Below are 16857 nucleotides of genomic sequence, written 5' to 3' on the forward strand. Positions count from 1 at the left end.
CACTGTTGCTCACGAAGCAAAACACGCATACAACTTTTTTTGATTTCATCGCTGTTTTACTAATGGAATCTTGCGTACATCGTTTCACATTCTATACATTGTCATTGTAGATTAATCTTTAAACACGAATCCATGCTACAGAGGTTCTGTTCTGCTCCAGCAACTACCGTGAGTAAAAGCCTGACTGCAATACTGCAGTGCTTGTCTGCAGGTAGCAGTCGACAGTAACCACGGTTACAGTGCAGCCCTTGATCCCTTTCAGTGAATTCTGAGACGTGCTCTGCAGAACTACAAGCCCCACATGGCATCGCAGCGCTGTCTCTCCTCCCCGCAGCGAGCTGTGAAAGTCTCAGAAAACTACAAAAGCATGTGTGTGCCAGCCTACAGGTCTGCAGGTGCTCCTGCGGAATGTCTCCAGTGCACAGATTAATACCAGTTTATCATGGGCTGCAATAATAAAACAACAGCGCAGTTCAGTTTTTTGATCGCCCTGCTTTCAGGTTAGTAACTTTTTTTTTTCTACTCGTACAGCTCGGCAATATTGCAGATAAGAAAACGTGTGAAAAGGCGCTCAGTGCTTTAGAATTCCGTTATAATATCGCGGTTATATTTGTTGCAAGGTGAAACTAATTAATCAAATAATATGTGACTTAGGTAAACAATTACTTTTTTCACGTTGGTTTCAGTGACCTACCCAAACCTTGAGAGATTTAATGTCATCGAAGTTTACAGCTGGCGGCAATTTTGTATCTTTATATTTATTCACTTAAGTTATTGTAATATTGTATTAAACGCGTTCGTTTTTCTGCAGCAATATCGCTGCATTGCACACGAATGAAGTTGATCAAATTCCAAACCTTCTCTAGTCTCATTCCAAATGGAGTAGTGTTCCTGAGTTAATTCCAGTCGTGACCAGTGTGCAGTCAGAATGCTGGACGGGGCTGGAGGGGGGGCATGGTGCTGAGGAGCCGGTTAAGCAGGTCCGAGAAAAGAGGTCTATTAAAAAACGATTTACTGTAGTTCTAAAGTCAACTGTTTGATACTGTAAACCGTGTCTGGGCTTGTACAGTATATACTTTATAGGTGCCCAGTAAAAAGCAGATACATATTTGTTCATTTTTTGTTTCTACAAGATCGTTAATCGCATCCTGCACTAGCCTGCATCTCTACTGTAGGTGTTCTATATGTCTACCAAAATGACATGCCCGACAGTCCCAGCGCGAACATGTTATATGCATTCCACGATTGAAATACAGGGATAGAATATATTTAGAGGGCTAATATATGCTGTATTAGCAGTAAGGTACTGTGCAATTTCCTTCAATCTTTGTTCTACAATAATTCAAAACAACAACAACAACAAAAAGATTATGGAGTACCTGTACATAATAAATCCAGAAAAAATAGCAATGCAACAGTAAACTGTTTTGTGTAGTAAATGTGAACAAATCTACAGAAAAACTCTTGTAAACTGACAAATGTACAGATTCACAAAGTGACACTGCTGCATTTTTCATATTAGTGTAACCCCTAATTTATACTGAGAGCTCATCACCACACCTTATTCTCAAGGAACTACTTTCAATCAGCAGAAGAATACACAACCAAAATGCATTCAAATAATGCAGAAATAAAATGTTGATTAAGAGGTAATCGCAGTGACATGGGAAATTACCAGTTACCAGTATGGAAAGTATAACATTTCTTGTATCTCTGAAATTATATATATATATATATATATATATATATATATATATATATATATATAGATAGATATATAAAATGTCTACTTTTACATATTTGAATTTCTTTGGGCTAAGTAGAAGATGGTCATGCGTATAACATATACAGATGTGTATTTCATGAAGGTCAGGAAATACACTCTGACGATATTTGAAATATGATCAGAACTTTTTCTGTGGTATTTTTGAAAATCTTTATTTTTCATATGGGTAAGCAGGTTATTTAATTTGCCATACACTCGAGATGTTAAACGCAAGGTCCCATGCATGGCTGTAAACTTGCTTAAAGCAATGCCAAGACATAATTAACAAGAGAGGCCCAAAACTGAACAAAAAAAACACATTGAAAAGAAGTTCAAATCTGAAATCCCTCAGCAATAGCTATGCTTGTGAGAACACTGGCAATCAGGACGGACTGCTCAGCAAGTGTTTTACTCTTGCATATATATATAATCATTATTGTTCTGTTATCCCAACTGATTGTTCTGTAATATTTTGTATTATTAGTTCGGTTGGTATTAATTAATTGTGGTATTACATCATTCAGAGTGAAAGTTATCATAGTGTTTTGTATTGAGTGTCTGAACTACCTAGCAGACTTCACTGGGGATAAAAGGCAATTTGCAATTGAGAGCAGTATACTGTAGGACTTTTGTAGAATTGCTATAGAAAATCTAGTAAGAAAGTCCCCAGCGGACTATCTTGGTACAACGAGGTTGTAAATCTACATTTAAACCTGCTGTGTTTAAAGTACACTTTCTGTTCATCGTCATACTTTGGTATTTATTTCAAATTGTACATAGATTTTTACATAGTATTAAATTACAGGGGTTTACAATGCATTTAGACTACAAATTATGAAAATCAATGCAAAATCCTCCTGACATCATTTAGTAAATGTCTATGCCTTTTTTTATTTTTGTTTAAATATTGAAACCTTTACAACCTTAATTTTGCCAACTTTTGCAACACCAATAAATGATATACTCTATATATCAAACTATGATGGGAGAGCTTTTATTATGATTTCAATATCGTAAACTGAATTCACAGTACACACAATTCAACACCAAAAATGACCGGGTGAGAATTACCTACACAATAAAAACAACACAGAATATTCACCAATCATTTCTTAATTTTAACTGAGTTCTATCTTCTGCAAACATGTGAAGCCTCAAAACAGAGCTACAAAGACTCCAGTGCAAGCATGTTGCACTCTTGAGTTCTGTTGTATGTGTTTGCTATGAGTTGCTTGGCATGCGATGCTAAATCTCACAGAGGTATTCCACACAGTAGAGCAGTATAACTAGTGCCTGGTGTGGTGTCGGCAGAACACTTAAGCACTTAATAATGTACAATACAGATTATCCTAATGTTAGATTACAGACCAGTTGCTCAGCAACTAAATGCTTGAATCCAGCTCACTGATGGAAAATTGAGAACACATTCATAGCTTTCTTTGACCAAACCCTTCAGATGGTTTTGATAAAACTCCTTTTGGACGGCTGTAAATGTTTTCTTTTACCATTACTGTCCACTGTGCAACAATGGCATTTTATTTGTGTAGCATTTACAAAAAAATGTACTGAGGCCACCTTGACCGTTTACAGAACTCTGGAGGGGAATACATAAAAGCCTTTCATTGACGTTGTTCTTGGAAAGTGTGTTGAGTTCTTTGAAAGACGCCAGTGTTAAAGCATTGCATAGCTCTCACACTAATACCAGGTCTGGAAACCCAAGAAGTGGGGTAAAGTGAGAAGGAGTTTTTAGAAGCTGTGGAGAAATAAGAGAGAATTATATCTAGGCTTCTTTTTAACGTTTATTTTTCAGGGACTCACAAAATACCATGTTAAATGACTTTAGAGTAATGTATTTAATTTTTAAACAGATGTCAATCATATGTGGGTAGTTGACAAAAAGACATGTCTGGAAATTGAAAAAAAAAATTCATATTGATGATGAAAATCATATAGTTGCATTACATTGAGTCTGAAGTTTTCAAACAAAAATGTCATAACCTTGGATTTTACATTTCAGTTGAATTCTATGAACCTTTTAATGCATCAGTGCCTTGAATTTGTCCTGCAGTGTGACACCATAAAATATGTATATCTAACATTTCAAATAATCTCATTTTGATAACAAAATTGTTTATCTTCATCCTTGACTCCTCCTGTTTCTAGATCATTGATTATCAAGTGAAATGAGACAGAATTTGCTGTTATAATGGTGAAACCTGGGTGTCTCCCACTAAATTTTGAGTAAGATTTGCTGCGATTTTTCTGCACATTGTTAAAAATCCCTGAATTTACTTGTGTGGTATAATGACATTACCTGCCACATACTCTACAGTTATTTTCATATTTTTCTTTGGACTCAACCTTTTTTGCCCTCTTATTTATAAGCGTCACCCCAAAGGACACCATGTCACACCAAAGGAAGAAACAAGAAGCAGTGAGATTTTTCCCTTTCAAAAATATATTTTATGAAACTTTCAAAAGTGTGTGAACACCATACAATCTTTTAAATGTAACAATTCAACAAAAGAACTTGAAATGTGTTTAACACAAGCTTGAGAAATGTGCCAACTCTATGAAACTTGAAGTTTAACAGGCATAACAAGGAATGATTTGCTAATGTTTGTTTGAAAAATAATTAGTTTGCATAAAATGTACCCCACATCACTTAATGTTCAACATGATAGTCAATTGGTGCAAATAACTCTGTAAAACACCATTTACACTGGTTTATTATGAGAACATGTCCACTGGTGTGACAGCTGTGTCCTCTGGAGTGACATGAAAATGGTGTCACACCAGTGGACATATCTGTCACATCAATGGACTTCTCATGATGTTTGGCCATTTTGGGGCCTTGTGGTGATTCTCAAGCATTCCATTTTAACTCACTGGACTCTTTTCTCATTGGTTTTCATAGTTTAATGATTAAAAAGGTATACCTTTTTTGTATTCTCATTTAAAAGGTGTCACACCAGAGGATGTAACAGATGGACACAAAGGGCAGTGCTAGAAAAGTGCAATATTTTGATACATTTATGATAAAAAATTCACCCTCTGGCCACACCATGTGCTCCAGCGATGTCGTCTATACTGCCTGATTGAGGAAGGACCCTCTTCTCTGCAATGGTGTAAATGCACATTTTAAAATCACATTATGGTGTCACACCGTGGGACGTCCTCTTTGCAGACAACACATAATCTATCATAACTATTTAAAAATGTCATGTATAGACTTGAGGAATATCATTCTTATAAATACACTTCTGTGTTGAAAATTCCCCAACTTTTCATATAGTTTATATTAAATACAAAACCGTTTACTATATGACACAGTTTTAATCAAAATAAAATTAAGTTATAATTGTTTTTTGCTCCATGGAAAGCAAAAACAACACGCCACATCAACTACCCATGTGACACCTTCCTATTGTTGACTTTGGATAGCAGTATCTCTGGCTCTCTCGATTGCGTCGTGTCTTTAGCTCAGCTGGTGAGAAATGACTCATAAACTTCCAATGAAGAACCCCAGTCAAAGTGATAGGGAAGTCTGGACTGACTGGCAGGGGGTGTTCAAGTAGGAGTGATAGGGATGCTGTCTGGACTGACTGGCAGGGGGTGTTCAGGTAGGAGGTGCACTCAGGTTGCATTGCCAACAGAGTAGAATACAAGTCTAGGGAAGCCATGCTACAGTAAGTCTATATAATGCTCTAGTTAGATCCCAGCTAGTATTTTGTGACCTGGTCCCATCACTCCAAAAAAGGCATTAATTTAATTTAAAGAGGGTAACCAGATGAATGCCAGAAATGAATGCCATGAGCTACGAAGGAAGGTGAAAAGAATAAAATCTCTTCAGCCTTGAAAAAAGGGTAGGCGGGGATTTATTTGAAGGTTATACAATCCTAAAAGGTGGAGCTAAAGTAAACCCATCGCTACTTCAAGCTTGAAAGTAGAACAAGAGGCCACAAATGGAAGCTGAAGAGTTCAGAACCAAGATAGGAAGCACTATAGACAGAGAGTTTCAAGTGCATGGAATAGCCTAGTAGCAGTTACTTCTAAAACATGCAGGCCATTAAAAACAAGGCAATTCCATTGTGCTCTATTGTGCTCTAGTTAGCTGCCAGAAAGGGAAGAGTCTGGATGGGCTGAACAGCCTCTTCTCTATTCCTTATAGTATATAATAGACTAAATAACTTACCGAAAGATAACAATACAACTTTAACAAAATGACAGTTTACTGCTAGAGGTGCAGTGAGCAACTAATTTCCTAATAATATCAGTAATACTGAACAATAATACATTGAGAACACATTATTATTAAAAAACAACAAGCAGAAGAATGTATACTCTTCACTGAAAACATGCTAGTAATGCAATATATATATATATATATATATATATATATATATATATATATATACAGTGCCTTGCAAAAGTATTCAGACCCCTGACCAATTCTCTCATATTACTGAATTACAAATGGTACATTGAAATTTCGTTCTGTTTGATATTTTATTTTAAAACACTGAAACTCAAAATCTGTTATTGTAAGGTGACATTGGTTTTATGTTGGGAAATATTTTTAAGAAAAATAAAAAACTGAAATATCTTGCTTGCATAAGTATTCAACCCCTGTGCTGTGGAAGCTCCCAGTTTACACCGATGAAAGAAATTGCCCTAACGAGGACACAATTACCTTACCATTGGCCTCCACCTGTGAACCATTAAAGTTGCTGTCACATTTTCTGGATAAAAACCCCACTGTTGAAGGATCATTGGTCAGGCTGTGAATCTGAAGGAAAATGAAGACCAAAGAGCATTCTATAGAAGTTAGAGATAAAGTAATACAAATGCATAGATTAGGGAAAGGGTAAAAAATAATATCCAAGTGTTTGGATATCCCAGTGAGAACAGTTGGATCAATAATCAGGAAGTGGAAGCTGCATCACACCACCCAGGCACTGCCAAGAGAAGGCCATCCCTCAAAACTCAGCGCTCAAACAAGAAGGAGACTTGTGAGAGAAGCAACAGAGAGGCCAACAATCACTTTGAAGGAGCTACAGAGTTCAGTGGCTGGGAGTGGAGTAATGGTGCACCAGTCAACCATATCAAGAGCTCTGCATAACACTGGCCTGTATTGGAGGGTGGCAAGAAAGAAGCCGTTACTCAAAAAGTACCATCTGAAAGCACGTCTGGAGTTTGCCAGAAAGCATGAGAGTGACCCAGCTGTGATGTGGGAAAAGGTTTTGTGGTCAGATGATACCAAGATAGAGCTTTTTGGCCAAAACTCAAAGCGCTATGTGTGGCGCAAACCTAACACTGCCCATGCCTCAAGACACACCATCCCTACAGTGAAGCATGGTGGTGGCAACATCATGCTGTGGGGATGCTTCTCATCAGCAGGGACTGGGCATCTTGTTAAAATTGAAGGAAGAATGGATGGAGCAAAATACAGGGAAATACTGCAAGAGAACCTGCTTCAGTCTGCTAAAAAAACTGAAGCTTGGGAGGAAATTCACCTTTCAGCAGGACAATGATCCCAAGCACAAGGCCAAAGCAACATTAGAGTGGCTTAAGAACAAAAAGGTGAATGTCCTACAGTGGCCCAGTCAAAGTCCTGATCTCAATCCCATTGAGAATCTGTGGCACTATTTGGAAATTGCGGTCCACAAGCATCGTCCAACCAACCTGAACAACCTGGAGCAAATCTGCCAAGAAGAATGGGCCAAAATCACTCCGACACTGTGTGCAAAGCTGGTACATACTTACCCCAAAAGACTTAAAGCTGTTATTGCAGCGAAAGGTGGCTCTACCAAATATTAATGTCTGGGGGTTGAATACTTATGCAAGCAAGATATTTCAGTTTTTTATTTTTCTTAAAAATATTTCCCAACAAAAAACCAATGTCACCTTACAATAATTGATTTTGAGTTTCAGTGTTTTAAAATAAAATATCAAACAGAACAAAATTTCAATGTACCATTTGTAATTCACTAATATGAGAGAATTGGTCAGGGGTCTGAATACTTTTGCAAGGCACTGTATATATATATATATATATATATATATATATATATATATATACACATGAGGTGCTAGGATACATGAGGTTCCAAATAGGGCACAATCAAGGGATGTTTAAGAGGCTCACAAAATAAAAGCTAGGGTGATCAATACTGGATTTATTGTAACATCTCCATTCCCTCCATATTCGTCCCTTGGTTGTTGTGTTTTCAGTCATTCCTTAATTATTTCTACCTAATCCACTAAGAACCTGGTCAATTAAAGAATAAGATTCCTGCCATCTTCTCATTGTCTCACTGGCTCTTGTACTGTAAATCATTGTTATTTAAAGACAAGCTATGGACTTTTCTGTGTCAGTGTAAGGAAGCTAAAACAAACCCATTCCAAGTTTATCAGTGATAATCCTTCTTCAGCTATCTTCTCCACATGTATTAAATGAAGCACCGGGCTATCATGAAGCCATGCACGCTGTTGTAAACTGTTTACCTTTTCCTCCCTCCTTTAGGCTTCCTGTCTACATTCTCTGTGAGATCTGCAGCTTCAGAAGGAGGCTCTAATGGATCAGTCTCCACAGTCTTTAAAAGCCCTGCAGGTATGCCTCCTTTTGAAACCTTTTCCTTGGCTCTTGAATTATTGGGGAGGACAGCTGCTGTAATGAACTCTGCTGATAGAGATAACCTCGGTGAAACAGCTGTGAGGAAGCAACCCAGTCTTAGAAAGCTGTTTATTCATAGAAAGTGCTGTGAGGTACAGAAGAAACCCAGTCTTAGAAAGCTGCTTATTCATAGAAAGTGCTGTGAGGTACAGAAGAAACCCAGTCTTAAGGCCATTGCACACTGGATCCGATAACACATCCAAATTTAACATGCAACTAAACAGAAAAAAACACGATCATGTGCATTCCTTATTGCACCTTGCACACTCAGCCTGTAACTCTCGTACGATAGTGATAGCGTCAATTTTAGAATCGAAACAAGTTCGATTTGATCCGATTTGACATGCATTAAAAATTACATTGACCAATGAAAAACGACTGGGAAGACACGTGGGTTCTTACACTTCCCTGAACAAAAAATCTAATTGTGTGTCACCAAACAAAAATTACTTTATGATAAATCCAGCAAAGATTACAAAGACTCTGAATAAAAATAAAACATATGAAAAGACATTGCCGTGAATGATATGTATTATAAAACATGACATTATGAACTGACAGCATACATCAACACGTGGATTTTGTGCAGTATAGGTTATTATTACAAGCATATACTTTTTATTTTAATTGCAGTCGAGGAAGTAAAGAAGCAATGGCCAAACCTGGAGACACATATCAGAGAATGAAGCGTGACAGGGCAAGAGCGGTCAGGGCTTAACAGTCAGAAAAGAGGGGCAGTGCATGAAAGTGATGGAATTTCTGGCTCCATACACAGAGAGTAGTAGAAGGTCATTGTTGTAAAGTATTTTCGGTAGCTCATTGCTAGCTTCCAAACTTTTAGATATATTTATTACAGGAGCATATGTTTGAAAAATTAAATATTTGTTATATGGTTTCTGATGCTATGAAAACTGTGTAATATCATCTGTTTTATTATTATTATTATTATTATTATTATTATTATTATTATTATTATTATTATATATTTTTTTATATGTATTGCATAACAACATTATTGTAGATCTAGTAGAAACATAATAATTAGCAAACGTTTTAACTTCCATCAGTGTTTTCTGATCATTACGTTTATACTACATTTAACATTTTATTTGTGTTCAAAGTTATGTACAACAGAATTGTATTTATTTTTTATTAAAATACTGAAACTATTTGTGTTTCTCCTTAGATCATTATTTACCAGGCTTATTAACTAAGATCCTTTTTCAATGGGGGCTGCTTCTCAAAAGACAAAAGCTGAAATTCTGAAGTGAGGTTTTAGAAATGACAGCAGAGAACATAAGAACATAAGAAAGTTTACAAACGAGAGGAGGCATTCAGCCCATCTTGCTCGTTTGGTTGTTAGTAGCTTATTGATCCCAGAATCTCATCAAGCAACTTCTTGAAGGATCCCAGGGTGTCAGCTTCAACAACATTACTGGGGAGTTGGTTCCAGACCCTCACAATTCTCTGTGTAAAAAAGTGCCTCCTATTTTCTGTTCTGAATGCCCCAATAATCTAATAATCCTGGTCCTTGTTTCTTTTTTCATGTCAAAAAAGTCCCTTGGGTCAACATTGTCTGTATCTTTTAGGATTTTGAATGCTTGAATCAGATCACCGCGTAGTCTTCTTTGTTCAAGACTGAATAGATTCAATTCTTTTTGCCTGTCTGCATACGGCATGCCTTTTAAACCCGGGATAATTCTGGTTGCTCTTCTTTGCACTCTTTCTAGAGTAGTAATATCCTTTTTGTAACGAGGTGACCAGAACCGAACACAATATTCTAGGTGAGGTCTTGCTAATGCATTGTAAAGTTTTAACATTACTTCCCTTGATTTAAATTCAACACTTCTCACAATATATCTGAGCATCTTGTTGGCCTTTTTTATAGCTTCCCCACATTGTCTAGATGAAGACATTTCTGAGTTAACATAAACTCCTAGGTCTTTTTCATAGATTCCTTCTTCAATTTCAGTATCTCCCATATGATATTTATAATGCACATTTTTATTGCCTGCGTGCAGTACTTTACACTTTTCTCTATTAAATGTCATTTGCCATGTGTCTGCCCAGTTCTGAATGCTGTCTAGATCATTTTGAATGACTTTTGCTGCTGCAACAGTGTTTGCCACTCCTCCTATTTTTGTGTCGTCTGCAAATTTAACAAGTTTGCTTACTATACCAGAATCTAAATCATTAATATAGATTAGGAATAGCAGAGGACCTAATACTGATCCCTGTGGTACACCACTGGTTACCTCGCTCCATTTTGAGGTTTCTCCTCTGATCAGTACTTTCTGTTTTCTACATGTTAACAACTCCCTAATCCATGTACATGCATTTCCTTGAATCCCTACTGCGTTCAGAAGATATGCTGACACAGAAAAGCAGTGATTTTGCTAATATGTGGAAGGACATTCTTTATTATAGCACAAGGTGACCTATGCCAAGATTAACCCTACACTCCATGTGGTAGTGCTTTTACTAGGTGAGCCCCAACCAAGATTCAAAACAGCGATAGCATGACTAACCCTACACTCCATGAACCAGCGATAGCATGACTAACCCTACACTCCACGAACCAGCGATAGCATGACTAACCCTACACTCCACGAACCAGCGATAGCATGACTAACCCTACACTCCACGAACCAGCGATAGCATGACTAACCCTACACTCCACGAACCAGCGATAGCATGACTAACCCTACACTCCACGAAACCAGCGATACCATGACTAACCCTACACTCCACGAACCAGCGATAGCATGACTAACCCTACACACCACGTGGCAGTGCTTTTACTAGGTGAGCCCTTAATGACTGCCATAGCAATAATAACAGGGTCATCTTCCATTGACAGGAATGTTACTAAATTGGATGTGATCTTCTTGCTTCACATAGACTTTACATTGTATCAAACCTTTAGCCACTTTTACGTTTAGCTTTCTCCAAGATTAAAATGCACCTGTAACATGATTAGAGATTTCAAAATCCATGGCATCTGACCATGGAGTCACATTTTCAATTATTTTATTGCTGTCAACTGTCCAGTTTTATAAAAGATTCACTGATATTAACTCAGTGCAGAGCTTGTTATTAAGTACAGCTGTGCAGTGCAAAGACTGGAGTGCTGGCATAGTAAATGAAGTGTAACTGCAGTGCAAAGGCTGGAGTGCTGGCATAGTAAATGAAGTGTAACTGTGCAGTGCAAAGACTGGAGTGCTGGCATAGTGAATGAAGTGTAACTGTGCAGTGCAAAGACTGGAGTGCTGGCATAGTAAATGAAGTGTAACTGCAGTGCAAAGACTGGAGTGCTGGCATAGTGAATGAAGTGTAACTGTGCAGTGCAAAGACTGGAGTGTTGGCATAGTAAATGAAGTGTAACTGCAGTGCAAAGACTGGAGTGCTGGCATAGTGAATGAAGTGTAACTGTGCAGTGCAAAGACTGGAGTGCTGGCATAGTGAATGAAGTGTAACTGCAGTGCAAAGGCTGGAGTGCTGGCATAGTGAATGAAGTGTAACTGTGCAGTGCAAAGGCTGGAGTGCTGGCATAGTGAATGAAGTGTAACTGTGCAGTGCAAAGGCTGGAGTGCTGGCATAGTGAATGAAGTGTAACTGCAGTGCAAAGACTGGAGTGCTGGCATAGTGAGTGAAGTGTAACTGTGCAGTGCAGACTGGAGTGCTGGCATAGTGAGTGAAGGCTCAAGTGCCTTAACACTTTGTATTCAGTGTTTACCAGCGCTGTTTAGTTTCAAATGCAAACCATTTGAAGTGATTAATATGATAAAGACTCACATATGTTTGATAGCTGTACTAAGAAGAAACAGTAATACAAATGTTTAAATGAGAATACTTTGTTTCTTAACACTGAAGATTAGACAAAAAACTTTTGTCAAGGGGTCCTGAATGGCTGACCTGGGAAAGGCACGGCTGCGTGCTATGCAGGGGCACGCATGTTTGTGTCCTGGCTTTGTGTAGTTGCCAGTCTTCATTAGGGATTCCACAGGGCACTGCCTCTGGTGCTCCAGCAGGTAAGGGAGGCAAGGACTGTTTCTCCTCCCCGTGCTGCTGTGGACTCTACTGGTGAGGCACCAGGTCAAACCTGCAAGGCTGGCCTTTGTCCTCCAGGAGCAGGTAGATCGCTGACATCCGCTGGGGAGCGCCAGGGTTTAAAGAGGGGATTGGCTTGGCTGTGGGACCGGAGGACACACACTGAGCTTCAGTTCTCCTGAGCTGTTGTGGGGATTGTAGCGATGAGGGAATATAATTGGAAATTCTAAATTGGGGAGAAAAACTGGGGGTTAAATAATGGGTAGCCTAAATTTTAAAAAACAAAACCACAAAAACATATTTGTCTAAATGTATTACGTTAGCTTTTAATATGATGCCTTTTTGTAATATGTATACTTTATTTTGCGTGGAAGAAATATTAGTACATATTTAATAATACTCATTTATTGAAGTTCAATAGATACACAGTAGGGGTGCCTGTGTGGATCCACCAATAGAATGCTGTGCTCATATTCCTTATATATGTGGAGTATGTTTATATATTGCATTCACTATTTATTAATATGTAGCTGAATTTCAATAAATTCGTAACTGCTTATAAATGATATACTGATTCATGACACTCAAAGGAAAGTTTTGCACATTTGTTTGGCACATCTGGGGCCTCCTAACACTATATCCATGGACTGACGTGGTTTTAAAGTTAAAGAAACTAAAAGAATATTAGAAAAGTTACATTTAAAGATAGAGGAGCGAGGACAAGGGAATGTAAAGAACAATAACAATAGCTGTTTTATATGTAGGTCATAAAAATCATTGCTGTTAATTGGCCTTGTATTTTTGCGTTGGTTATCTTTCAAATGCTTGGGATACTGATGGTACTTTGTTAATGCAAGCAGTGCAGCAGCCGACGTTCGCAGAGGAGTGAGATTGATAATATCTCAGCATTTAACTACATTTAAAGTTTACAAGCCCTTGTTATTGTAGACACTAGTGTCATCAGATAGACTCGAGAGGATCCTGTTACGTTATTTCATGATATTAACCTTAGGCCACTTTGGGAACCTATACATGTTATGCCATGTTGTTTCTGTTTAGGTCATTACTTACCAAGCTAACAAGCTTTTCACATCCCTTTAAATTACTGACCCTGCTTCTGAAAAGACTCCTTCAATCAGAATGTTTTACGTGATGGTAAATGATAATCACAGCAGAACCAGCAATAGAGAGTGGCTGGGTTTCCATGTCTCACCTTTTTCTCACGCTATTTTGGTAGTACAGTACTCTCCGGCTAAGAGAACACCCCTTGGAAGCAAGCAAAGTGTTCTTAAAGCCCAAGTGTTCTCTAAGACAGAGTTAGCCACCAGACACGATATGAATCAATCAATAAATAAATACATCTGTATTACTTGAAATGAACTGAATAAGTAAAAGAAAAGCAATAGGCAAGTATGTTAATAAACTAGAATAATGAAGTAACAGACAAACTAACGTTAATAAAACTCAAGAAAAACAACACGGTCAAAAAGCTTAAATCACTATGTACTATGAAATTAGCTGGCGGGTGTGTTTCAGGCTGTCACAATGATGGATGTTACTGAGGGTTAACAACGTCAAACTGTCAAACTAAATTAACACAGCACCCCTACACACATTACAAAATGCAGCAGCAATATACACGACATGCACATTATTTAACAGAATGGTGAAGCAACTCACCAGAACGGGAAACACCAAATTGCTCGGCGACTTGTGTCTGATTCAGATTATTTTCAGGCGCTCGAAGAATTTCCAACTTTGTGTAGCAAGAGAAACAGTGGCGTGTTTCACCGTTTGTTTACATGCCATTTTGTAGCGATGAGGTGCACTCGTCATTTTTTTTTTTTACAAAACAGTACTGTATCCGTTGTGAACGAATCACTAACAGTGCCAAGAAGCGAAGTTCCTGTACCTTTAGCCAGAGCATTTACAATGGGAAAAATCAGTTTCACCACAAGGGTGTTCCCTTAGGCGAAGTGTTCTCTTAAGAGGTGTTCCTATACATGGAGACTACTGTACTTTCAGGAAGTGTGGGTTTCCACGTAGTTTTCTTTTAGGGAGAGAAATTCTCCTTCCAAATGCAAATAGTTAATATTCAAATACAGTAAGGTATTTTTAAATGTTTCTGTCCGAGTTCCAGTTTGGAACAGATATTGTAGCTTTCTTAACATTGGGTTTCCATAAAGTTTATAATTTGTGTTGACGCTCCGCAGGTGCAGCCTGCCTCATTTGGCACACAAAAAAAATGTAATACAAAAAGTACCAGGAAACAAAACAAAAACCCAGAAATAACACAAATAAAAAAAATAATAAAAAAAAACATTCCATAAGAAAGCGCTGTGTACTGTCTTTGTCTTATTTGCTAAACATTTTTGACTGTGTATATATGTATTAGAAACCTATTATACACATACATATATAATATATACAGCTATGGGCAAAAGCATCACCTAGAATTTTAGGATTGAGACGTGATTAAAAATAAAAACTATGAACATAATTTTGATCTTATATTTAACATTATGCAGTCAAAGAAACTACAAAATGATATCACAAAAGTCTACTGGAAGCCATAATAGTAGCACTGTGTTTCTGTAAATGATTATTCCTTTGGTGGGGTAATTTCATCACTTGGTTATGCATGACTGAGTCTTTTTTAATCCAGGGGGTGATGGGAGGTTAACTCTACGAGGTCAGACCTTACCTGCGGTAAAGGACCATTCCAATGAAAAGCTAGTGCCAGTGCTGAATTAAGGAAATGGTATTGATCCATGTGAAAGCTTACTGTAAAACATTAACCCGGATCAAACAGTCCTGAGAGGAAACAAAGGAAGGAATTCCAGTTCATTGACTGCTACAGTGGAAACCTGCCCAGCTCAGAGAAGAAAGTGGACAGCTGGGGGGGGGTTTCTGTAGCACAGAACAAACAAAAAAAAAAACATGTCATGTGCACATCGCAAAATTAATTTCAAGTGCCTGCAAAATCATGGAACTGCTCATCAAGCAAACAAACTGTTCCACCAAACAAATCAAACATGTTCAGGGCAGGAGTGTGAGGAATGAGATTGACCAGGTCAGTCCATTCTGTTCACTCCCACAATGACACTATAGTACGACTGCCACCCTCATGCAAGGCTAGGCGGAAGGACCCTAAACCGAGAGCATTTGGAGCAGTGAGTCTTTCTCAGTCTGATTGGAACTGGTTCTGTCACACTGATTTCCTGTTCAGGGAGTTACCGCTGATTGACGGGCTCAATGAACTACAGTACATAGCTACTCAGGCGATGCATTTCATTGCTAGAATATCTGTCTCTTTTCTATTTGCACAGGAGCGGCCTGTACTGTCCCGGGGAGGGAGTGTCTTAACGGCGGTACTTGCTACAAGAACAGCCAGGGAAACGCCCTGTGCAGTTGCCCACCTGGATTCCTGGGCACACTGTGCCAGACCAGTAACCCCTGCCAGAACAACCCCTGCCAGCAAGGAGGCTCCTGTCAGCCACACAGAGAGGGGGGTGGCTACACCTGCACCTGCCGGACAGGTAAGAAAAAGCCCTTCATTTACATGTGTAACCACCGCCTGCTATCTTTTAAAGCTTGTCCTATATTAACCCAGGAAAGTTCCTGTCAGGACGAGAAGTATGTAAGCAATAACACACAGCAGAGTGTGCAACAGTAATGAAATTACTGCATGCCGTGGGAGTGTTGTGGACATTTTACCCAGGAAATTCCTGCACAGTCATGTAATTGCTAATCAGTCAGATCCCGTAGTTTGCCCATGACATTTTATAACAGGCCTTTTACAATGCCCAAGTTTGCTTCAGCCAATTTTTTAGCACATTTATTCAATACAGAGCAACAGCACAAATCCAGCCCAAACTATATAACCATACCTTCAGCCATGCAGCCACACTGCTAAGCATACAATTCTAGCCATGCAGTTGCACAACTCATATTGAATGCAAGCATTTATATACTTTTTTTCAATTTTGCACACCCAATATCTTTTAATTGAAGCATTATACAGAAGGCTGTATTTTTTTCACCATAATGACGGATTTCTCGATTTCCGTGAAATGTGCTGATTGCTGTGTAATATGTAGGTCCCCGTGAAAATTAACATTTCTGATAAAGTAGTGTAAATATACATATTTTTTATCATTTAAAAATAAATACAGCAAACATTTGCCTTATTGACGCACTGCCTGTTACACTGCATTTAGGAACCTGGCAGCCAGTTTAGTTTGCTTCCGGTAAATGATTGAACACACTGCATAGAGCTGCACGATTTCTTCAATGAGAAAGGCACCAGCTGCATCAAAGATTGGAAATATTTCTGCTAAAGATCACTCTGTCCAGTACAAGAAGG

At 38.3% G+C, this 16857-nt stretch overlaps 1 protein-coding gene across 1 annotated transcript in view; it reads left to right on the plus strand.

Annotated features, from left to right (window-relative positions):
• The first annotated feature begins 333 nt into the window (after positions 1-333).
• Positions 334-16857, plus strand: part of LOC117396973 (protein crumbs homolog 2-like) — a 197460-nt gene continuing 180936 nt past the window's right edge. The window contains exons 1-3 of the mRNA XM_059005292.1: positions 334-500; positions 8292-8378; positions 15821-16030. Coding sequence (XP_058861275.1) covers positions 443-500; positions 8292-8378; positions 15821-16030 — 355 coding nt within the window. The 5' untranslated portion in view covers positions 334-442. The remainder of the gene's footprint in view (positions 501-8291; positions 8379-15820; positions 16031-16857) is intronic.

This window comes from Acipenser ruthenus, chromosome 31, assembly GCF_902713425.1.
Source record: "Acipenser ruthenus chromosome 31, fAciRut3.2 maternal haplotype, whole genome shotgun sequence".
NCBI lineage: Eukaryota > Metazoa > Chordata > Actinopteri > Acipenseriformes > Acipenseridae > Acipenser > Acipenser ruthenus.